This window comes from Patella vulgata, chromosome 9 (assembly GCF_932274485.2).
Source record: "Patella vulgata chromosome 9, xgPatVulg1.2, whole genome shotgun sequence".
NCBI classification, from domain to species: domain Eukaryota; kingdom Metazoa; phylum Mollusca; class Gastropoda; family Patellidae; genus Patella; species Patella vulgata.
This window is the reverse complement of record NC_065887.2, coordinates 28,024,171-28,050,294: the sequence shown is the minus strand read 5'-3', so window position 1 is coordinate 28,050,294 and position 26,124 is coordinate 28,024,171. Positions and strand designations below refer to the sequence as shown.

Sequence of the window (26,124 nt, the reverse complement as noted above, 5' to 3'; positions counted from 1 at the left end):
GCGTTTTAATATCCCCTATTTTTTTTGAAGAGTATTATATATAGTAAAAGGTTATAGTTAAAGCTATTCTCAGGTGTTAGATATTAGAAATAAAGTTGTTTTAGGAAAGAAAATTAGGCTTTTGGGAGTATTGTCCGCTTAATTAAGCTGCTTCAGGCACAACCAGTTATTTTCCATGATTAGTCATACAGTGCTACGTTGTGAGCAATTAACTTAACAGTTAATTCCCGATTCTGCTATGAATTTCGAGATCGCTTCATATTATATGGCATATTGCGAGGATAGAGAGAGGGGCGGGGGTATATTGAACTTTTCTGGCATCTTCAATTAAACTTCTTACAGGGAATCTTTTCTCTTCCAATTTTTTGCACGCAATTACGACATGATTAACGTTTAAAATGTAGCCGCATTCGCACTTCACTGGATTATATTTATGGTCGATAATTAAATCTTTAGTTCTCAGTCCTGTGATTAATCCACACATTATGCGCCACGTGTGTTTGACCTCCGACTTGACAACTAGATCGTTATTTAATTGAAATTTGAAAGAATTTACTCTTGCCAGCTCATTTTAGATTTGACAATGCTGTTAAATTTCTGGGCGGTATATTTTAAGTCTTCGGTCTTGCATAAGTTGAGTCCATTGCGAGCAAGTTTGTCTGCAGACTCATTTCCCAATATGCCGACATGGGATGGTATCCATGTAAATTTTACGGTTTTATTTTTAACACGAGGGGAATCAACATTTGCTCGAATATTCTGAACAATTTCTGGTCTAGATGTTGTTTTGTCATGCTACTTAGGGAATCCGACACACAGAAAGCTCTTTGAATGGTGGATGATAAAAGCCAATCGAGAGATGTGGATATTGCCTTTAATTCTGCAGTATAGATGGAACACTTATCTGGTAACCTTTTTGATATATTAACATTAATTTAAGGAATGATGACACCGATTTGACAATTTGATCGTGGGATCACGTGCTTTATTCAACATGGTCTCCATCTAGCCACAAGAACTGTTCACAGTCGAGTTTGACGACAGGGATCGTGAGAGGGTTGATAGCCGGGACACTTGGACAGGGGCCCAATGCACTGTAGAAGATCGTAAAGTGGAAGAAAATTGGTAACTTTTCTGAATCTTGGTACCTAGTAGCGTGGGTAGGATTAGAATCGAACTCTGTTAGTCCATTTCTTTTGGAAAAATTGGTGAATTTAAAACTACAAACCACCTCCCGGCCCATCCTCGTTCCGTTTGAAGTTCTTGTCACCGTCAGGGTATCCGGGCCCCGGCGGGTTATCGGGGCCTAGTCCGGGCCTGTAGAACGCTACAGTGCGCGCCAGTGTCGCGCACTGCCGTCAGTTATCATGCATGCGATTATCGATCGCTTATGTAGGCTGACTGGTATCCGATCATCAAAAACGAAATTGAAAGATAAACTTTTACTTTCGACTTCATTTCGTTAGACGCTAACAATCTTGATGTTTTTCAATATTTTTGCCAACTGCGGACCTTCTGACGGTCCGATTCGTCACTAATATATCTGGGAAAAGCTTATTATCGTTCAGTCTGGCAATTTTAAGCTTCGAAAATGGCTTATCACGTACTGTTAAGTTTTATAAAGCTATTAATTAACTCGCTTCCAAGTGTGCACGAAAAGTTCGGTCTGGCCGTTTTAAGCATCGAAAATGGCTTATCACGTACTGTTAAATTTTATAAAGCTATTAATGAGCTCGCTTCTAAGTGTGCACGAAAAGTTCCATTAGAAACCAGTTAAACATGGTCTTGGGTATTGAAAAAAATAAACGAATAGTTTATGTGATGGAACAAATTTCCAGTTTGATATTTTGGCTTCTGATGGTCACGGTTTTTGTTTTTCCATGTGTTTTCCTGCTTAAAAGTTGCTGCCAAAATCATGTACCCCTGATTATTATTAAATCAGTAAAACGTAAACGTAGTATATGTATTGTCATATGTTGTGTTAAATCTAAGATGCTGTGTTTTTGCAAAGCGACCCCAAGTTACCCCAGATACACGCCAAAATGACGCTAGAGGCCAAGTATCTTTCAAAAATTTCCGAGACCACCACCAACCCAACCCATGGTTCATATTTATTTCAATAATTCGCTTGCGTGTAATGGTCTATAGCAGTGGGTGGGAACCGGAGAAAACCCACGAGATTGGGCAGGCGACCATACTCCTTGTCATGTAAAAGTGTGGGAATCGAAACCGCGTCATGTTACTCTGTGACAGACCTTATGATTTAAAGCGCGCGCGTTAGGCCATTCAGTCACCTAACCCTCCTCCTAACCCATAGAGCCATCCCATGAGTAATTAGCCAATCGATGTATGGTCAATGTTTTACGCTCAAATGCATGTGTAGTAGCTCATCAAGGGTCTATTTAAAGGAGCTAAGTCGATAATATTTGGGATCTAGAAATTGACACAAATGGGTTGCAACACATAATGTAATATGAATGTATAAACTGATTTACATTCAATCGTTTCTGTTTTACTGTAATTTCTAATCAGTTATATTCAGCGAAATACGCCAGAAGTCTTGATCAAATGGCAATCTCTAGCGTCTTGTTATTACATTCTACACCGACAGTATTTATTGCGCATGCTCTCCAGATAAGAATATGACGTCACCATTTGACATGACTTGTGGAATATGCCTAGCCTCGTTCTTCGAGTCCCTTGTTACAAATGACGCTGAAAAGCATTCGTGTACCAATGGTACCTCCCGTGGCAAGTCCAAGTTGTTTGACAACCAAGGGTTTAGTTATACAATTAAGGTAGGGTGATTTATTTTACCTAGTTAACTACCTTGTATAGAAATGTATTTCAGCTACAAAATGTAAAGATAATTAACTCTAGTTAACCTAGTTAACTCTATAATAATAAATGAATTTAATATATCTTAGACAGAGAAGAAAACTACCCCTTTATACACACGGCTACCAAGATAAAAGTTACAGTAGGTTTAAAAATTATATATCAATTAAATTAAAAATTTATATATGTGTGTAAATAAATAAAATATAAATAAACCAATAATATATTTGTAGTTTAATATGTTTTATCTTATCATTACAGGCAAAGCATGAAGCCAAAGGAAATGTTTTTACCAAGTCATGTTCCTCAATAGCGGAGAGAGTTTTATCCAGTGTCGGTTCTGCAGAAGAACATATTCATAGCAGACCACCCATGGTCGCTACAAAGAACCCGACAGCCTCTGCGACCAAAAGATCCCACTGACGTGTCGTCAAGCGTAAGTACTCATGCAATTAAATACCCATGTATATAAGAATTTATTAACATGTAATTAAATGTACAATTTTATTTATTTATTAATGTACTTTTTTATTTATTTTTTGTTTTAGCTTGACGAATTTTGATTTTGTTTTAGCTTGACGAAGATTTCATCGATCATAGTGTACCGGGATTTTATCAAAAAAGAGTAAAAGTTGGGGAAAGGCGCCATCACATTTTTTGTACTGATAGACAGATGCAACTACTCGCACGCTAGACAGATGCAACTACTCGCACGCGCAAAAACTTGGTATATGGATGCAACCTTTTGGGTGGTGAACAAGCCATGGTCTCAGCTGTTTTCCATCCACGCCTTCATTAAGACTGGAGAGACCACCCGACAGTTACCATTGGTGTTTTGTGTAATGTCGGATAAAAGCCAAGACGACTATTATAAGGTAAATAGCACTTACTGATTGAATTACTATTAGTAGTAAAAAAGGACTATTATTTGGGACCTTGAAATTGTGACAAATGGGTCGCACTAACAGCGACATTTGTTTCAGGCATATTTGTTTCATCGGTGACACGTCTGGTGTCATGTGAATGCAACGACAACAGCCTGGTTGATTGATTTGTTGATTGGAGTTCAGATGTCTACATTAAATTCGACCACTTTCAGGTTGCCGTATTCATGGCCAGGCAAGACCGACTTGAAATTTCTAGAAATTTTTCTGGGGGAGACAGGCCCCAACAAATCCCCCGACGGTGCGTTTCACGACTTTGGCGCAAGACGGTGACCTTGAAGAGACGTCGAAAACCATTTAATAGACATAGTAAAAGTCATATCTTACGAGATTATCGCTGGTCTTGTCAGAAAATGCTATTTTATATATGACCAGTTTGTGTTTGAAAAATTTAAAAAGAAATTATTTATTCTCCCACCATTAAAGCACACTAATTACGAAATATCGCTCTCAGAAACTTCATGGTTTCTTTTGCAATTTGTTTGGGGTAAGACGTTATATAAATAATATCTATCTGTCTACCACACAAATTTAACAGATACAAATGCATGTTATTCCACAGGTAGACAGACAGGGCCTCCTTTGAAGGGAGTCAGTAAAGGGAACGCGGTTGGTTTAGAGTTTGTCTGACCCCTTTGAATATTTGCGTCTCATCTCCAATGAAAACAATCATGTTGCTCTCATGCTGTTCTCAACCAGAATCAAACATATATCGTACCCGAGATTTGTTAGCATGTTCCACACAACCCAACATTTATCGGCACCGGGATTAAGGGTGTATATCTTTGTTTCTAACGCTTATTGGGAATACGCCACGGAAACTACAATAAAAACTTATTTACAAAAACATTCTAAAGAGTGAAAACTGACATATTTCAAGCTTTACTGTATTTAAAGAAATAATTTAAATCAGCCGGCTGAAACCCCGTCTCCGCTATTTGTTCAGTCATTCTTTAGTCTGAAAAGGCTAATGTGACATAGAACAAGGTCACATTGATGTTGACAAATACGTAAGACGATATGAACATCAACTAAAAAGATATGTAATGTGATTCAGCTGCAAGGTGATATATGCATACATGCAGCATAGATAATTAAAACTTCTATTCAAGTTAAACCAACTGTATCTATTTATTTAAGTCTTACGTCGAGCTGAATACATTTTATGATTTATTGTCATCTATTGGTGGTTAACAGTGTGTAACTAAAAACTAAAATTGGATCTTATTATTGCCAATGATATAATGTACATGTAATAGCAAGTGTATATATATTTTTTGTTCAGTCTGTACACAGTAACATATCTGAGAACCATATTATTATCATTTCTGCCCAAGGCTCCCTGTGCCTTATAGTTTGCAGTGATACAAGGCAATTACCAATTTTCCATGTTCTTGGACTGAAGAAATAAAATAATAAAAGTCAAGTTTTTATTATTATGCAAGTGGAAAAATACAATTATTCAAATACAACTGATTTGAAGTTGGAATTATTATTTGTCTAAGATGACTGGGCATTTACAAATTGAAATAGCTACTCTTCATCAAGAAAATACATGAATATTTTTCCCAATTCACCTGGATTTTATTGTAGGTCTTTGTACGTGAAATAGCTTTATTTAACGTCCGCTACCACCGAAGTGATATTGCAGAAAATTAACAAATTCAGATTCCCTTTTAAAGGAAATTGACTGCACTATCGCTGGATTGTATTATATAGGTCATGTCAGTTTTTTTTTCAAAATGGCGCCCAGAACACAAAACAAACATTGCAATTCAAGGCGGACTGGTGTCGAGGCTGTATCCTAAGAATGATTTTTTGAATATTTAATCACACAGAAACACAAGTATGCACATGCAGTTATGATATAATATTAAATTAGCTTACCTCAAATACCTCGAAATATACTGTTTGGTCAGTTTGTCCGCCCGCCATATTTCTATTAGTCACACATCCTTCGGCCAATTAAAATGGACGTATATTTTGTTTTAACCGAAACGAAAAATTTGCGTTATAAATAGTAAACGAGCTTGATTGACTGACCACTGCTAATGTTTTTTCGTGAAACGGTATAACTGCAATCAACACACGGCCGCCATTCTCGATGATTGACAACTCACGTTTTTCCTCATCCACCAAATAACCGTTAGGTTTCTTTGAACATACTGTAATAACATTGGGATTATCAGCTTTAATTATCCCGCTTTGTTCGTTGCCATTTCTTATATTTTCCACAAAAAAACTTTGCCTTGTACGCACTAATTTATCAATTGGTATTGCCATCTACGACAAGCGTGTCAACGTGCAGCTCGCGGATTATCGTTAACAATTTCTAGGGGCTTGTAAAAAAAGATTGCATGTCGTGTAAATATTTATTTTGTTTTTTGTGTAGGTCATTTTCAAATAAATTCATCAGCATATTATTCGTTTTAAATAAATATAAAACTTTTATGAGAAACGATGATTATCAAAGAACCGTAAGTGCAACTAATGTTTTATCGTTTGGTTGAGCCTTTTACTAACCACGTGTTTCATGTTAATAAATATTTTCTTTCGTGTTTTGAATTGGCCTATTTCTAATAAATTATCTCGAGTCCCAAACGACGTATACCAAAGTCCCAAACGTCGTATACCCGAGTCCCAAATGTCTTGGTCATATTTTTTTGAGTCCCAAATGACATGTAATCCGTTGTTCAAGTTGGAAAGGGCTATTGATATTGTGGAGACGTTTTCTCACAGATCTTGCTTATCAGACAAAGACTATGTAAGTACCATGCATATTTGCTTTTTAAATCAGGAACTGGTTCTATACACTTGGTGGGGGGGTTGGATGGACGTTAAACCCCATTTCTCTCTCTCTCTCCTAAATATTGAGATTTTTGTTTACTTTTAAACTGCCTATATTCAAGGTATCAGGAGCTTTTTATGGCTCCCGTACAATTTTATAAACATGAAGGACTGTACCTTTTGAATATTAAGCCATCAAATTATTTTATAATTTTGAAAATGAAATGAAATGGGGTTTAACATCCTACTGTTTTGCTCATTAATTGGGCTAATGAAGACGGGCATACGCTACAGCCTACTCTTATATCGAATTCCAATTGCCAAGGAATCTTTTACGTGCACGCCAATGTGTACACGGGACCTCGGTTTTCTTCCCATCCGAACGATTAGACAGCTGTCCTTGTCAGGTCCTCCGTCCTGTATCACTGACAAGGGGAAAACACGCAAAATGTAAGTAACATATATATTTGTATTTTTAATCAGGAAGTACTTCTATACACTTGCTTTGTAATCTAGTTATTCTTCTTGGGGCAATGCCTAGGACTCTGCTGTTTCAAGTACTTGGCATGCTTGATTTTTGCCAATCACATCCATTGATTTCCTTCAAGTTGCGATAGGCCCTACATGTATGTGTATTTTTACAGTAAATAGCAGTAAAATAATGATGGACAGTATTTTACTTTCAAATAGATTTCAATAGATTTTAAAGGGTAATATCCAATTTGTTGTCAAATAAAATAAGAATGGGTCCAAAAATAATTAGACATTGCCAAGTAAATAGGTGCTGCCATGATGTAGTAGGGAATCTGGATTTGCAGACAATACATGTATGAAAGGGTGAATAGTTGACCTATTATGAGACTTCAGTCCCAAATCTCAAGACTTTTTTCTGACTTCTAACTCATTTGATTTGAGCATAATAATCTGCCTGGGTCTGTAACTGGACAAGACACAATAAGCGTTACGCAAAGTTGAAACCAAATAGAGACTCGGTCTCGATGTGGCAAAATAAATTGTTTATTTAAACGTTGTGAACCATAGAAAGTATTCTTATTGCCTACTTTTTATTTTTTAGGCTGGAACACCATTGAAAGAGTATTTGCTGTATGATAACAACAAGAAAACCCAAGCATCAATATATTTTATACTTCTGGGAAAGAATGCATTTGACCCAATTTTTAAATATTTATTTTTTGTTATTAATGTTAAATTTTCTTCCAAAACACAATTAGATTTTAATTCTCTTCAGAAATGTATGTATAATATAGCAAGTAAAGTGACATATAAATCACTTAGAATTTGGTCAGAAATCATAAAGTATTTAATAGGCATTACTAGAAACCAAATGTAGATCAAATACACCCAGAATTACAAAAAACCTTGACCTACATAAAGGTGACTTTCCCTAGCTTATGAAATGAAATACGGTTTAGTATCCTACTTTTCTGTGTTCTTAGAGTGATTCTGCCCTACACCCTACTCTTATATCAAATATTTCAACTGTCAAGGGTTCTTTAACGGGAACCCGGGGGGGGGTGGTCAATGATTAACACGCACACATTTGATCAGGAAGTTTGTCATTGAGTCAAATAATTCAATTGTCAAGGGTTCTTCTAAGTGAACGCAGTGGGGACGGTTTCGATTCCGGGAAAGGGGGAGGGGGTGGTGGATGGCCGAATGGTAAGCACGTGCGTGCGGTATCATACGGCCTGTCGTTGAGTCAACTGGCGTGGTTTCGAATCCCCGGTTGTACGTGACAAGGAGTAGGGTCGCCTGTCCAATCTTGTGGGTTTTCTCCGGGACCTCCGGTTTCCTCCCACTGCTAAAGACCCCTATGCGCAACGAATTATTGAAATAGAATTAAACCATATGTTAATCCCGAAATGACCTAGTTTGTGTCAAGTGGACGTTAAACCCCATTTCTCTCTCTCTCTCTCTTTCGATTCCGGGCTTGTACCCAATTATCCCTTGCCATATCCAACACTACTGACAAGTGGGAACTATGCCGGAAAATCCAGTTGACATTTCTCGGCCAACACCTTATACTCACTGAACCACTGTCGCTTATGACTTGTGATTGTATATAAATTTTTTGTACATATGATATTTTTTTATTTCAATCCTGTAATCTTGATGCTTTGCTTCTTTTATTTACAAAATATTCATTTTGTTTGGGGTTTTTTTAATGAAGAAAAGGTTTTACATCATTTTATTACTCCTGCAAAATAGTGCATTTTTCTTTTGTTAGTTTTCTGTGTATATTAGTTATTTCTATATGTCTCACAAATCACTTGTAGTGTGATTTTGTAGCACTTTTCAGTTTTTGAAATTGTTTCAATTTAGTGCATAATTAATCTTAGTGCTTGGTTTGGATGTTATTAAATTTAGATATTATTTGAATTATATATTTTGGAGTATGGGGTAGGGATACTGTGTACATATCTTTATATTCTCAGTTCTTGTTTTGGGGTAAAGAACAATTTATATAGCTTTTTTATATTTTGTGATAGGTAAAGTGTGTGGGGTTAAGAACAATTTAAATAGCTATGTTATATTTTGTGATGGGTAAAGTGGGGGGGGGGGGGTCATTATATATAACACAATATAATTAGTATTAGAATTCTCTGTTTTTCTTTTAAAATTTCAAATATCTATTTAGTTTTGATGTATTAATTTACTTTTTCCTATGATTTTATGAATAAATAATAATCTTACAAAAACAAAAACAAATTTTGTTTCCTTCTTTTATCAAACTTTACAGGTCTAACAGAGCAAAGAGATGGGTCCTGCATAAAAAGGTTGTTATACTGTATATAAATTGGGGAAAAACACAACACAAGTTTTTGTGGATGGTTATACACAAGTTTGTATGAAACCACACAAGTTTCAGAAATTTCAATACAAGTTTCAGAAATTTTAACACAAGTTTCAGAAATTTCAACACAAGTTTCAAAAATTTCAACACAAGTTTCAAAAATTTCAACACAAGTATTGTGTAGATTTTCACACAAGTTTCAACACAAGTTTGTGTTGTTTGATAAATTTTAACACAAGTTTTGTGTTGTTTCAACATTTAACACAAGTTTTGTGTTGTTTCAACACAAGTTTGTGTTGTTAAATAGAGACACCTTACTTGTGTTGAAAACAACACAAGTTTGTGTTGTTTCAACACAAGGTTTTTTTTCAGTGTATCATTTGCCCCATTGACTCAAAAGTTGTAAATTAAGCTTAAAGGGCGTCGTCCACAACGCAAACTACATGGAACACATGACCAAACCAATGACATGTTCAAATTCATGCAGTTGGCGCTGTCGTTGTTGCTTTATATGCCCATATTTTGGAGTTGCTGAATCAATTGAGGTGGAATTTTCAGAAAATGCATGACCTGTCGCTGGGATCACTTCTATACCATATAGGTATATAGCCATGCTTATGGTTTTCTGACGTGTGATAGACAAATAAAACAATGAATGTTAATTCTTGTCCATTATCTATTTTCAGACGCATAAAAAAATACAGATATTTTGTCTGAACTTAACAATAATAGTTCTGATGTGGGCGTAAGTGGTGATAATTCTACCCATTTCCTTCCGAATACCAGCGAACTCGGTAATAGACAACGTCTACAGGACAGAGTCAGAGGTCTATTACGATTTAAAACAATTCAGAAGAAACTACCGCGACTGCCTTAAATAGGTTCAGCAGTTCTAGTACAAGTGACTCTTTCATGCAGATATATAGACATATGGAATCTAAATTTAAAACCAGCGTAAAGAAAAGGAATTTATAGGAAAGTATTGTCCTGGCTTTGGAATCCAAAGGATTCAGATTATTTGTCCCTGCTGTGTGCAATAGAGAGTTGCCGAACACTCTTGCGTCTTGAGTCGAACCGGGCCAGCCAATGACTTTATCTGTGAAAAAAAATTGTTCATGGTCGAATTTCGACCATACAGTTGATATATTGGTAGCTCTCTGTTTATGTAATTCTCGGGAATTTTTTTTTCTGGGGCCTCTATAATGGGGTTTGCTTGGGCTTTCATGAATCTTTGAAGAATATCATTAACTCAGTTACCCTCAGGCCACCTGATGAATTCCCGTAAAAGGTTTTTCTCTGTCAATTCTGGTAACCATGTTATAAGTTTAAAAACGGATGCTTCTTATATACCAAAGACATCAGAAACTCTTCTTAGTGGACACCGTGTAGCTGCATAAAATACGTCACAATCTGTTTGTCAAATGGGATAATAATATATGTTTGTCTGGTACATTGGTCAACGATCAAAAGGGCAAGAACGTCATACATCGTTTCATTCGGAATCTAAATTTAAACCCATTCATGGAATATTTTTGGCACAGTTAATTCCCCAAAATGTCCGATACGAGGACGATCTATTGTTTTAAAATGTTTGAGGACTTAAGGACGGGGTCAAACAAGCTTCTTTGAAATAGACCGTTGGCATTATTGTGTTAGGGTCAGACGATACCAGAAGATTGGGAAATTTCTATAGACCTAAATATCAAAATAATACGTTTTTTTATTACTTATATGCGGTCGAATATACTGTCACGTGACTTCACCACTAATTTCAAAGAGATTTAAAGTTACTTTCCCACAAAAATATTTATCGGTTGGTATTTCCAATTAAAGTATCGCAGTTGTAGAACATCCAGTCTTACAAGAAAAATAGTGGATTCCCTGAAAAACACCCATGGGGCGCATACAAGGCAAAAATGTAAGGGTTTCCCTAACCGACAACCCGACGATTAAGGATGTCTGCTCGAGTGACGTTAAAGGTTGCACGCGAAGATTGTCTGATCTCTCAGCGTTAGTGAGCACTTGATGTATATGTTGATAAACTTGATGGTGAGCGTAAACGTACAGCCGTTTCTGAGATAAAACACGGAAAAAGACATGAGAGCGATTAAATCATCATCGTCTTGTATATGCAACGAATTCTCCCTCAGCTTCACTTGTGCTGGGTACCGCGTCAGCTAAGTCACCTGACACAAACATGACTTCGTTCAATGAATTTTTATAGCAGGGATATTCCCTGGCGAATACAATGTTTTGAGATTGATTTGAAGCAAAATTTTGATAGATTAATTAGTTTGAATATGTTTTTAATCCAAATATATTATCAAATCACCCAGTTTGTACGCAGGAAATTATCTTTAACAGGTCGATAAAAAAAAGTCTATAACTATATTAAGATGTCCTTCAATAAAATGAGTAGGTCTTTACAAAAGTAACAAAACTTTGTGGTAAATGGCCTGTATTTCCTCATGGGAGTAGCAATAAAGATGTTAGAAATAGGGCCATCAAAGCATCTTCAGAATACAAATAATCAGAGATGTGCAAGATTTGATTAAAATTTTGATTAAAATCAGAACAAAACCAGTCCCCAGATATGTATTCTTAACACAATGAAAATGAAAGATTTTTAACCATGTATCACACTCTACTGTTGGTGGCTCACAATCTGCCAACAATACTTTTCTTGATCATTCCGGAGGCCCAGGACCAGAAGTGAATATCCTCATTTTTTGCAATTTTGAGGTTTTGTTTACTTTTGATTTCATTTTGTGCTTTTTTATAGAGATGGCTATGTCCCACAGCTAATCAAAATAGATCAAATGCATTATCTGTTTTTGATTGAAGCCCACAAGAATAAAACTGTTTTAGCCATAAGTGGATATTTGTGATGGTCACTCCTAGCACTCAAATTCTGTAGTCAGAACTGGTTATATAAGACATATTCGTGTTGTTCTTAGTGTTTAACGTCTGCTTCCACGGCAAGCCACATGCAGTCATACCAGAGATCAAAACCATGACCGCAAGTCAGAGGTGACCGGCCTGCTGAGCTAGAAGCGCGAAACTCTAGCCCATCCCAACTCCTCTTAGAAATATTCACTTCTGGTTGTCTTATTGCTGCCAGGCAAACTCAGTGTGTTCGTTTTATCAAACTGCCAAAATGGCCAAAATTTACTGGAACGAAACAAAATATATTCTATAAACTTAATAAGACAATCTTTGCTTGTTTAGGCAGACATTGCTTTAGCAGTTTACTGTTTTAGACCTATACATGTTGGGAAGGTTTCGCCCAATTTGACAAATGAATTTATTGCCTTCTGTCCATAGATTTAAACAATAAATCTATACTTCTAGCTGAAATTATCTTGAGTTGCATATTTCCCGTGCAAATATTCTTATGATTGATTACCCATCGGACAGTTTGTTGCGAGGGGTCGAACAAAATGGTATGATTTGATTTTTTTAAATTGTACAATAGTACAAAGACACTAATATTTTCTCAGATATGTAGATTTAATAAAGTTTAATTCATTCAAGTAAATCTTAACGTACATTTCTGATTTTAACTAAGCCATTACCTCCATCAAAATGGCGCATTTCTGGCATTTGGCAAGTGAGACCAACTCAGATCACTATTAAAAATATCACAATAAATTAATGTATAATAAATATGATTAAAATATAAGTATTTCCAATTAAAATTTAAAATAAACGGCTGTCTCTTGTTTTCTATATTTTCTATATAAACCGGGTTGGGCAAACATAAATGTTTAAGTTAAAAAGTGTGACCAATGGGAGCAAACACAACACAACTTCACCCCTCTTGTTAGCCTGTTTCCAAGAGAGGCTTGATGTGATGACGTCTATATGTGTTTGCAAGATCCCAAGAGACTTACCAGCGGTCATATATAAAATAGTGGATAGAGGGTCTAATATCTGTGAAAGGTAAAAGGCATTGTGAAATAAGAAGATCTAAAGCAGATTAGGCAGCTAATCCTGCTTGATCATTCCCTTTAATATAAACATGACTGGGGAGCCAGCAAAGGGCAGTATCATTGCTGTTTAACCCGAATGATAGCAGCAGACGATAATTAATGTCCAAGGCTAAGGGAAATCCTGGTTAAGCCATGTTGGCAGTAACCAAATATAGCTTAAGTTACTGTTGGGGTAATGATGGTTCTATCGACTTTGAATGTTTTCGCAATATTATTTCCAGATTTACTGCTCTAATTGGCATGCGTACGTTACAGTAGTCTTACTACAGAGTTCAATTCTTGACGATTTCATCAAATTTCCAGGATATGTGTTTACGGTACCTCTCGATTCACACGACTATCACAAACGTGCATGAAGAGTTATTCCACCTAACTGATAGGAATGTCGATAAACATGCCTCTGGATTGGTTATCTCAATTCTGAGTACTTTCACGAAAGTACTTGAAGAGTTATCCCCCATTGACTCAGTAGACATATTTTACTGACTAGTAACTGATTTTGTTTTAAAAATAATAACAATAGGAATATTTTGCATTGGAATAAAACCGCTCAATCAATTTTGAGCGTTTTCCCAATCATTGTCCGAAAATTGTTGCCGGTGGCTTATGCGAGTGTTTATGAACGAACCTAACGGTACTCGTACTTGCCCGAATTTCAGCCGTTTTAGGAATAGCATATTTGGCTAAAGATCACCACGAGTCTTATTATGGCACAGACGACACTGCTGCCGATGGGTGTTTTTTTCATTTCCTGGTAACCTGTATTAGTTGGAGAACGACAACGTATGGGTGTTGCAGTACTGTTTTTCTAAGCATACGAATTCGGCTAATTAGCAGTACGTCTGTTCGGAAACTGCGGATTATTAATTTATTTTCGATTCAAATTAAATTAATTTCTTATCGATTGGTGCACGCGCATAATTGTGCTTTACCACAAGAGGGATAGTGGGTTGAGACACACACACACACACACACCCACACACACACACCATCACACGCTCGCACACACCATCACACCATCACACGCTCACCCACACACACACAGTTTAACATATGGTTCAATTTCATGTCAATAACTCGCTTGCGCGTAGAGGTCTTTAACAGTGGGAGAAAACCCAAGAGGTTGGACATGTGAACCTAATCGAAACCACGCCACTTGACTCAATAACAGACCTCGAGTTAAACAACTAGAACCCCACGCCCCCCCCCCCAATATTGTGTCAAGTATTTGACCGGGCGGTGAGCAACAAACAACAAACTACGTGACCTTTTGCCTCGTAGTCACTAGGACATAACTCGAACGGAAACGGCAGATTTTATTTTTAAGGTTCTCGCCTCTTTTTTTCGCATATATATATATATATATAGGATTACGATGGAACAAAAAGCAAGCCTTCACAAACCTTTGTTCACTATTCAGACTGCACCAATCTGATTAAAACACAGATCCTATTTCGTTTCGATTTTTATAGTTCAAAATTTCGTTTTACTTTTCTTTACTACACTAGGATCTGGTAAACCACTAGAAACGTCAACGCTGATTGATTAATCAATGTCTGACGTCATAGGGACAACAGCGGCATTCCAGTACAACCGGTCAGATCTTCGTGTAGTGTAGGCCATCGAAAGTATACGAAACGATATATAGATCTATATTTTACTCAGACTGAGGCCGCACTAGATTTCTCAAGTGCGATGTACGTACAAATCTACTGTTAAATATTTATTTTTTGAGTTACCACATAATAAGGAATATCCTCTGGAACGGAATCCGTCCACCTATAATCAGGGCCATTTTAACACATACATACATACACACACACACACACCCACACACACCATACCAGAAATCTTGGATAAACACCGTGTTCGCTAATATAAATAACATGACACAGTCAAAGATAAATTCTTTTCATATATTTACAGGTATATATACATCATAAAACGTAGATTTTATTTCAATTAACTTTGTAAAAATAATCTAGGACGTACTATCATTTCATTAGATATACCCAAAAATAATGTAAATACTTAATAGTTTGATGTTCAATAAAATCTAGTATTGGGAAAGTACTATTAAGTAATATTATAAATTAATATATATTGCATTTTAATGAAGATCCTATTATTAATATAATATGTTATACCAAATACAAGTAACTGTGTGGTCTTCGTAAAATGAAATTTAATGAATTCCCGTAACCTGATGGTTTTTATGAATAACGATCCTTAGTATTATAAGACAAAGTGGGGGTGGTTACTAGTGGTCTACGTTTTTTTCGAAATTCAACGTTCATAACTAATTTATGCACAAGACATCCGGTTTTCTTCTTATTTGAACTATTAGACATAGTTTTACTCTCTGTCTCTCGTGTGTACCAATAATGATACATTTATTATAATCATAATAAACACTAGCTATCTGCCATACAATTTTAGTCTGGCCTCGATTTTCATTGCTACCGTTGTTACGATAATAAACAAAATCTCCATTATCCATTTTTACGGTGACAGCATAAACCGCTAAACGTACTTAAATCTACTTAATATCGGAGAAATCCGATGGCAGATTTAGCTCTTACATAATCTCTGTTTAATCAATGCAAAATTATATAATGCCGTCAAAGATAAAAAAAAATCTTTTCTTATATTTAGAATTATATATACATTATAAAATAACATCATAGACTGAAAGTGATCAGTAACCCCACAATAATCCAAATTAGATTATTAAATGACAACCCAGACTTTATCTGACGGCTGTTTGTCGCCAGTATGTGTATAGCTAAGTTATGGCGACTCATTCATAGTTTGTAAGATATGTTGTTTTCAGTAACAAATATAGTTTCTCCGTCTAAACGACAGCAAATTGAGAGATTAGACGTCAATGAAAAATCTTGTAAATAATGTAATCGTATTATTATTAATCAACACAGTTCAGCTCTCTGTTGTTGTTGTTTATTACAAGTGTAACGTCCAACACATTAATAATGATAGGTCGATTTAATTCAGATTGTTTGCTTATGAAAGCGGCAGGAAAAAGAAAAAAAAACATTGCCAGATTTTTATATGTAAAATTGCCACTTTAAGACAGTGTTGAAATTCACTGTCCTGAGAAGAGCAATCGCATCATCTTCTCTTGGGCTCTTTATTACAATGGTTTATTTATAATAATATACAGCGTCAGAGGTGTTCCCGCTGAATGTCTTTGAAATCTGTTCTTTGATTGTATTGAAGCTGTGTCGTTTCTTTGGGTTTTCCTCCCAGCAATTCTTCATCAGATCATAATGACTGTAAATAATATTTAAATTACAAATCATAATTTCAAAACACCAAACCCATAACAACACAAATAATGGATACAAATATTCCAATGTGGTCACAAACCGTAACGACTATAGATATTAAAAGTAATAAATTATTACATTTGTTGATATATTATTAGAAATCGGAAGAAATTCAGGCATGAATTATTATTATTAAAAATTCATAGTGTATGCAAATATTTAATTAAAGTATTACGACTAAGAATAAGGGTTACAAAATTTATAATGCGTATAGTAACCATAATGTAATGGCCTATCGTTTTCTTTATGCCTTAAAGGACAACATATTTACAACATATAAAATCTACATACAATTCAAAATGTCAAGAGTAATTTTAAAAATGGTATCCTTACAATTCTTCGCATATTTCAGGTTTGTACAACCTGTATCCAGATTTCACTTTACTTTCTACGTCACGACTCTTCATATCACTGTATGGTGTCTCTCCTGTAATTGATTATTATTAGCTTTTTTATATCACTTTACCGGTCTTCATTATCCTAGTCGGAGCAAAACAGTAGGACGTTAAACCCCATTTCATTTAATTTCATTTATATCACTTTACTGTGTCGCGTCCGTAGTCATTATTATATTATCTATAATTAAGAACTGGTCTGGTGTTACTTTCTGATTATTTGGTAAGTAAGTTCGCATATCTAGTAATTTATATTGTACATTTGCTTTATATGCTACGTAAATAAAGACGGGTTTAATTAATTAATAAAATAATGCTCACCCAAACTGAATATTTCCCACAATACAACGCCATAAGACCAGACGTCACTCTTTTCATTAGCATTTGTTAAGGAAACTAGACATTCTGGTGCTGTCCATTTAATAGGAATTCTTTCCTGGATTCAAAGATAAAGTATCTTTTGAATTTTCCATATTTGAATATTTGAACGTGTATTTGAAAATCTTCGGCTTCGTCATAAGTTTATCTACCTTTGATCCGACATACCGCCTGTTTTAAAGGGAGAGAGAGAGAGGGGGGGGGGAGAGTAACGTCCACTCGACACAAACTAGGTCATTGCGGGACTAACTTATGGTTCAATTTTATTTCAATGTTTAGCTTGCACTTTCGCGTACGGTCCTTTAGCAGTGGACGGAAACCAGAGGACCCGGAGAAAACCCACGAGGTTGGAAAGGCGACCCTACTCCTTGACACGTACAACCGGGGAATCGAAACCACGCCAGTTGACTCAATGACAGACATTAGGTGCCAAAGAATAGCGATTGGGATCCTTTAAAATAATACATCTGCTTACCTTTAAATTGATTATTCATGATCTTATTTTCAAGTATCTAAATATTTGCATTTCTAATTACGAAAAACATCAATAATAGTCAAAGTCTATTCACCTTCGCTTTTGAAGCGTTATCATAATTAGTAGTTTCTTCTTCTGGTTTTGACGGTCCGAATCCTGCAATCTTTGCTTCTCTTGTAAATGTTAACAATACATTTCTTGCCGCCAGTTTCTTGTGAACAATCTAAACGAAAACAAAACTATAAGAGCGAAGTATCTTTTATTGAAATAAAATAGCAATACAAAGGTTTGATAGATATTTTAACTACTCAAATGAATTTACATAAAAGAAGCGTGATGTAAGATTTAGATAAAGAGTTGTCCGTTCTTGCTATAATTAATGCAAAATGAATGTATTGAAAACTTCATTCAAATTTCTTTAGTCTGAGCGAAGTTATCATGTTTCTAGTTAATATGTGTACTTTGATTGTTTATTATAGTAAACACCGTACTGGTTGTTCAAGACTTAGTCTTGCTTCTCCATTTTTAAATTAAATCATTAAATGGCCGAACCTTTCTAATCATCTACTTAAAATCCGAGCCATCCGTTCGGCCAGAGAGTCTTGTCATGTTAATAAATGTCTAATTAATAGTTTATATAACATTTAAGGTCTAAAGAAAGGCCTGCAACAGGAACATTTACCTGAATGTGCCTCTTTAATTAAAAGTACTGAATGAGGCAACTGAAATCATTACCTTTCTAGAAGCAAGGTAAGCCATTCCTTTACATACATCAAAGGCAATTCTTTGTAAAATCTCAATTAGATCATCGTTAACATCACCACGCTGTTTTAGTAGCCATTTATCTAGTTGTCCCAGTTCACAATATTCTAATATCAACACTGGTCCCACTAAAATATATTAATATCGGTAATACAACACTATTAACAATATTTTAATATCAACACATGGCCCATTAAAAAATAGTAATACAGATAATACATTTATAATATTCTAATATCAACACTGGCCCAACTAAAATATAATATCGATAATACAACATCATTTACAATATTCTAATATTAACACATGTCCTACTAGAATATAAAGTAACGACGATATCACAATACCATTTACAATATTCTAATATCAGCACTGTCACAATAAAATATAATATAGATAATACAATACAATTCACAATATTGGAATATCAAAATATATCTCACTAAAATATAATTATATTCATGACACGCCACGATTTACAATATTCTATAATATCAACACAGCAATTCTATATCATACTTTACAACCTTTAAATATCTAGACCGGCTTATTTCTAATGTGATGATTTGAAAATCATAATATCAAATGTTATATCCCAACCACGTGGGTTTTCTCCCACTGCTAAAAAAGAAACTACCCCCCTCTCTCTCTCTCTCTCTCTCTCTCAAAAAATATTATATCACTAAAAGATAGCCGTAGAGCAACTTATCCAAATGAATACTTGGATGTTGACCAAATGGCGGCCACCAAGAAATCTGATTTCTATCGTGTTTACAAACTTGGAAAACATCCGTTAAGGGCTGTAGCATATATTACACTCTTCGGGTTTTCGGAATAGGTCTCTAGCCGCTGAATATAGACAGGGTTCGCCCGCTTTTGAACGCAAGCCAATTGTTGACGGACCGACGGGATAAATAAATCGCAACAAGATTCAGTACGAGGTAACAAGTAATGTCAGTGATAAACATATTTCAAGAAGGTGGTCCTAGAACCGAACCTTGAGGACGCTATAAGTATAAGAAACGGGTAAAATTAAAAACATATTTCATAAACTAAAGTGTACTGCCAGTGTCATCTATCTAAGTAGAAGACTTAAGACGAGTTACACAGTTATTCAATAAACTATCCATAGTACATTTGTTCAATAGAATTCTCTAAATATATTTAGTCAAGGGCTTTCTTAAAATGGGACATTATTCCATTCCAACCCATTTGACAGGTTTCTAAAAAAGACATAATAAAACACTGGACCTTTTTAGGATATGGCTTTCGAATTATTATTACGGACGTATAGAAATAACTATAATCATACCTTAATACATTCTGTCCAAGAACTGTACTATAATAATATAAAATACTTACAGACTTCATTATCCACAACAGCGCCAATAAACTCTAGAACATTTGGATCTTTACCAACTACTGTTGCATTATAATTTACCTTGGCCCTCATGAAAATTTCATCTTCAGACGTGTATTTATCTATTACACAAATACAACAATAATAGTTAATACAAAACGAATCTTTAATTATATGTATATTTTTCACCCTCAAAAGAGACACTAGCAAAAGGTATAATTTAATAAACATTAATAAATGTTGTCAATTTAAGAAGCTTATTTTTGCAGGTTACATATTAACTTCCTGGTACCTGCTGTACTCTGTATTTTCTAATTTATGGATGTCTTCATACGCGCCAGATCTTATTTTAGCTTTCTTATATCGTCTAATTCCGCTTTTATAATTAGAGTCTCTGTCATATAAGAACGGAAGTGTAATACAATTATGTACTCTGTTTCTAAGAGACTTATTCAATTACCTACCTTTGAGCATTTTGGCTACAACTTGTTCTGACCTGGATCGGATTGTTGCTTGACAAATCTTAGCAAATTTGCCAGTTGTAATAGTTCCCAGTAGCGCTAAGTGGTCGTGAGGAATCAGCCAAGATTGCCCTTTCTTGAAATCCATTCCACCATACAAATATACGTCATCATCCTCGACACGATAAGCATTGTTCTGTTAAAAGAAAAGTTTTAAGAAAGTTAAGAAAGATATTTTGGCTTAATCACGTGTTATGAAATACTCTGTTAGTTCACTTGTTATTATGTAATACTCTGTTAGTTCACTTGTTATTATTTAATCTGTGTTAGATCACTTGTTATTATATTCTGTGCTATTATATAATGCTCTGTTAGTTCACGTAATCACGTGTTATTATGTAATGCCCTGTTAGTTCATTTAATCATATGTTGGTATGTAAAACCCGGTTAGCTCACTTAATCATGTGTTATTGTGTAATACTATGTTAGTTTAATTAATCAGTATGTAATACTTGTTTTTGTTTACTCACGGGATAAGATGAAGAAGATTTAGCAGTATGTTGGTTTGTTTCTGTTGATTTACCAATCATATTCCTAACAAATACCGATCCCCTTTCCTTACTTTCCCTGGTAAAAGGTTTTCGGTTGGTGAGGAACAGGATAGTCAGTACAACTAGGCCAATCAACACTATTACGGCTGTCAAAAGATGAATCGTAAAGATTTTATTGTACGTATATATTGTAACAGTTTGCGTTTTCGATTTCAAAGCCATTATCTGAAATCATGACGTTACATCTGTATTTTAAGTTTGGTTATAGGTCAAGATATGCAGACATTAAAATCAACTTTTAAGTATCTTATAAATTTCATTAATATTTACCTATAACTATGCCAGCTATGCCACCGCCTGATAAAACTTCTGCAGCTATACAACAAAATACATAATTAATGTTTTATTATGTGGGTGTACTTATTAACCTACAGACATAACCCCTTATTTATTTCTAATTGGATTTCAATGTACAATTAAAAATAACAACATTTATCCCGATTAGATGACGGATATTGATATCTAGCGTTACTAAAGTAAATAAATTCATACTGCACCGATTTGATATTGTGTTCTACTCACCTGGACCTGCAATATGAATTTTCAAAATTCTTGTAAATTGTACACTGGAAAATGTATATGCAGACAACGTGACAAGAGATGAGTGTATATTAACCTTACATGGAAACTTAATGACGTTGGAACGTAGGATGTTTGTGTAATATAACTATAAGATAATGAGAGAGAGAGAGAGAGAGAGAGAGAGAGAGAGAGAGAGAGGGGGGTTTAACGTCCACTCGACACAAACTAGGTCATTTTGGGACTAACAAATGGTTTTAATTTTATTTCAATAATTCGCTTGCGCGTAGGGGTCTTTAGCAGTGGGAGCAAACCGGAGGACCCGGAGAAAACCCACGAGGTTGGACAGGCGACCCTACTCCTTGTCACGTACAACCGGGGATTCCAAACCACGCCAGTTGACACAAGGACAGGCTTTATGATACAGCGCGCACGTGCTAACCATTCGGCCATCCACCCCCTCCATAAGATAATGACACAAACTGTGTTGAAACAATATGTTAATAATCCGGGCCTTTTTTTTATTAGACTACGTTAAATTATTGATAATTGTCAGAAAATTTTGTGTGAATATGCTTTGTATGTAAACAAAGCCAATCAAAAAAAGCAAGCAATAACTTATTACAACATATATTTGTGTAATTAATATGTTATCAAATAATAATTACCTAAACACGCATTTGAAACTTTTCTTATATCACTAATCTATAACAAGAAACATACATGATTTTCAAAATTTTAAAAATAACTTTACCTGCTCTGCAAATATCATTATATTATTTATTTAAGAAATAAAATAAATAAAACATTAGACTTTTTCTCGTGGTTTTAAATATCACTAAATAATATGAATAGAATTTTAAATAGCCAATTACATTTTGAATTGGCAACAAATATAATATTATTTTTTAAATTTAATAAAATAATGACAGTGTGAGTTTCAAACTAATTGATCTACTGACTTTATTAAAACAGCATAATCTTTGTGTGGCGTTAAAAGGTCTGTTTAACCTATTCAGCAATCCGTGGTCATTATGCCAGTCGGTGCAGACAATTCAGGGATATAATTCTAAAATTTTGTACCTTATCAACGGTTTCGCTGGATCCAATCATTGCTTGGTTCATAACAGAAAAGCTCAACTCCACTGTTACTGAATTGCTTAAACCAGCTATTGCTATCTGACAATTATCAAAAGACAGTTCAGCTTTTAGTGGAAAACATTGACCAAATTTAGTAATACACGAACACTTTGTCACATCACTGCATTTCTGGAATGAAAGTAAAGATGTTTTGTCAGCAATGTTAGCTCTGTGTTTAATTCTACCAGTAAGGATAATAATAATACAGACTCTACAACTGGTTTTATTATGTATGTAAATTTGAATTTAAAAGATCTTTCAGTAGGGCGTTCCAAGCTACAAATGGCGATTTTTTGAGTCCATCGATCAAATTTGTGTAATTTGTGTGTCTAAATTAACTGTTTCGATCCTCTTCGATAGACAATAATTGTTCCAATTCATGCATATGGGTGGTCCGCTTCTTCAGGAAATCAACTGATTCAGTGACGTCACTTTACAAGTTTGGGCATATTTTTTGTGCCCATAACAAGTCACAAAGGACCGCTCCCCCACCCCCCACTCCCAAACTCACATCAGCTTATTCCTAGATAACGAACACACAGTCTCCCTATTAGTACAGTTGGATAAATTCTTCGACGACCGGCCAATCTATAGCACATTCGTTTAGGGGCGTTATACACCAACAGAGCGGGCGTAGATAATTCAGATATCTTAAAATTGGTTCCCACATAAGCCGACTCAGGTTAGAGGCTGAGGAGAAATACTGGCCAGAAAGTAGAAACAGAATCATAGGATCACAGGATGTTGTATTGTTACCTTCACGGGCTGGTGCTACATTTATTAAAAGTGGGAACTTTCAGAGGAATAGAAAATATCATTGTTTTACATTATTACACTAATGTGTTATATATAATACAGATAAGTCCGCAGTTCTTCAACATATCATCTTTTTCATGAAACATGGTTTTGTAAAGAAGTTAAGGACATATGGGTCCTTTCATTCTTTCTGTATGATCACAAACGCAGTACCAGTAATTCAGATTTACTCAAATTAATGGTCAGTTACAATTAGTACTGTTGGTTGATTCCCGAGATCTTGGACCTAACCAGATCTATTGCATCCGCGTTTAAGTTATCCAACGTTTCTTTGAAATACAGACATAAACAGTTACATGGTTTGTTAGTTGACGTTGGAACTAATCCATTGCATAAAAATCAATTGTTTGTTTTAGATACAAAGCTGCTAATACCATAAAACACTCCCAAATTTACTATAATAAAGTAAGAACTGGGGTTAGACTTTGAAAATAGATTTTCAAGATACATGAATCGAATATAAGCAATTATGTCCCATGGCAGTGTACATATAGTGTTATCGTTATCAATTTAACAAATTCATTACCTCGAGTTTAGGCCAAGGAAGTTGTCCAGTTGCGTATTCTGTATTAGTATCTAGTCTAACCGCACTCCACGAAATAAGAAGTACACCACTATCAGGATCTCTGGCTGCACACGACAAACTGAAGAATAAAATAATTCTTAAGTGATAAGCCCAGAAATCAAAAAAGACGGTTGATAAAAATCCTAATTAAGTACAAATTGATGTTTAGGATACAAATCGAATTTTTTAGATTACAGGCTGTTGTCCGAGTTTGGATGTTACATGTAACATAATGTAAACGATTTTTTATATGACACATATCAAACTTGTATAAACCTGTGAGATTATGATAAGACTGGTATTTTTATTATGGATGCATTTTTTGTTTTGTTTAGTGTAAAAACATATAGTTTATGTGAGATTGAGCACTTGAATTTAAAAAGGTAAGCCCAGGATACCTACTGACCATCCCCCCCCCCTTTCCCCGTTTCTTACCTAGAGGTCTTGTCCGGGGAGTCTGGAGAATGTTGAAATTCTAACGTTGTAACAACGGGTGGCGTTGAATCAAAATTGACTTGAGTCGATTCTATCTTTTCCCTCCCGGTGGCATCAATAGCTTTGACATATACAATTACTGTGTCGCCATCACTTACAGAAATGTTTAACGTCTGGATAGTAGAAATCGGATCTGTTAAATTGTCCCAAAATTTCAGTTCGGCTGGTTTGTTTTTGCCACCGTTGCTGTCACGATGATGTCCAATCTGAAACTTTGTAATTCCTCGGGTATTGGGAACAGCTTGTTGGGTTCGCCCAGCAATGTTTTTGTATTTTTCATCTATATATTTTTCTTCTGATTTGTCTTCGCCGTGAAATTGAAGTGGGTAGTCAAGGATTTTATTTAATAAATGATTCTTCTCGACGAATTCGTTAAAGAAGTAGTTTGTCCAGTTAACTCTAATAATGCCGTCCATGTTTCCTTGCCAGGTGAAGTTAGATTCAGGGGAAGCAGACGTAACTCGCAAGCGTGTATTTGGGTCATCCGATAGTTGAATATTACTATTAGAGTTAGGGTCGTAAAGACAAAATCGTCGAATATAGACAGAATTATTGGCTGTATCAGCAACTTGTAATATGATAGAATACAGACCGGGTTCAGTTAAAGTGTAGCTAGGATAATCTATGTTACCCGAATGATTAACTTCTGCTATTTTAATTGGACCAAGTGGAACTTGCTCACGTAGTTCCTCATCGCCATTTGCTTTGAGTTGAAATATTTCCCACGCATACCGGGCAACACCAGAAAGTTGATCTTCCCATCCATTCCATCTTAAGTTAAGAGTAGGATCCTGAAACATTTACCAAAGAGAAATATTCAAATAACAAAATGCCTTGACCTTTTCCCGATTAATATCGTTGATATCTGTCTTTCTTTGGTGTTGGTTTCGGTCGTTATTACTCATGCTGTATATAAGTCCCTTAGTATATTTAGATTTTTGTAACAGGATAATATCAAAGAGAGTTTCACGGTACGACAGCTCTGCTTCTAACAGAGCGAGGATGTTCAAACTTGGTACAGTTCTTCATGGGGTGAATGTCTTGAATAAATTCGATGACGAACATTTTTTTGCTTAGGTTGGACAGCAATACGCATTTCATTGGCTGAGACCTTGGGACACAATTTCTTTTTGGTATCTTCATGGATCGATAATAATGGACTATTTCCTGGTCTTCTCCATACATTAGCCACAGCACAAAAAATAGGGAAAGAACAAGGCATTTGGGCCAAAACGTATAACGATTTTTAAAAAAAAAAAAAAATTTCACGTTAGCTATATTGACTCTATTGACTTTTAACAAATGCTATAAAATGAGAACATTTTGTTACTTATGATTTTTCTAAATGATGTGTGTTGGTATCACTTACCTGTCTGTATTCAGCGCCGTATTCTAAAAGTGTTTTGTTATTAGGGCAGTTTGGG

General features: G+C 35.2%; 2 protein-coding genes across 2 annotated transcripts in view; both read right to left on the bottom strand.

The window, feature by feature from the left end:
• The window catches only part of LOC126807690 (megakaryocyte-associated tyrosine-protein kinase), a 76,663-nt gene extending 55,913 nt beyond the window's left edge, over positions 1-20,750 (bottom strand). The window contains exon 1 of the mRNA XM_056103188.1: positions 20,558-20,750. Within this exon, the coding sequence (XP_055959163.1) occupies positions 20,558-20,702 (145 nt within the window). The 5' untranslated portion in view covers positions 20,703-20,750. The remainder of the gene's footprint in view (positions 1-20,557) is intronic.
• A 3,886-nt stretch (positions 20,751-24,636) lies between these two features.
• On the bottom strand, positions 24,637-25,500 carry LOC126807689 (uncharacterized). The gene has a single exon (XM_050532437.2). The coding sequence runs from the start codon at positions 25,498-25,500 to the stop codon at positions 24,637-24,639; it is 864 nt and encodes a 287-aa protein (XP_050388394.2).
• Between the last annotated feature and the right edge of the window lie 624 nt (positions 25,501-26,124).

Coding starts and splice junctions, on each gene's coding strand:
- LOC126807689 (XM_050532437.2), bottom strand. CDS start 25,500: ATGTTTCAGGATCCTACTCTTAACTTAAGATGGAATGGATGGGAAGAT.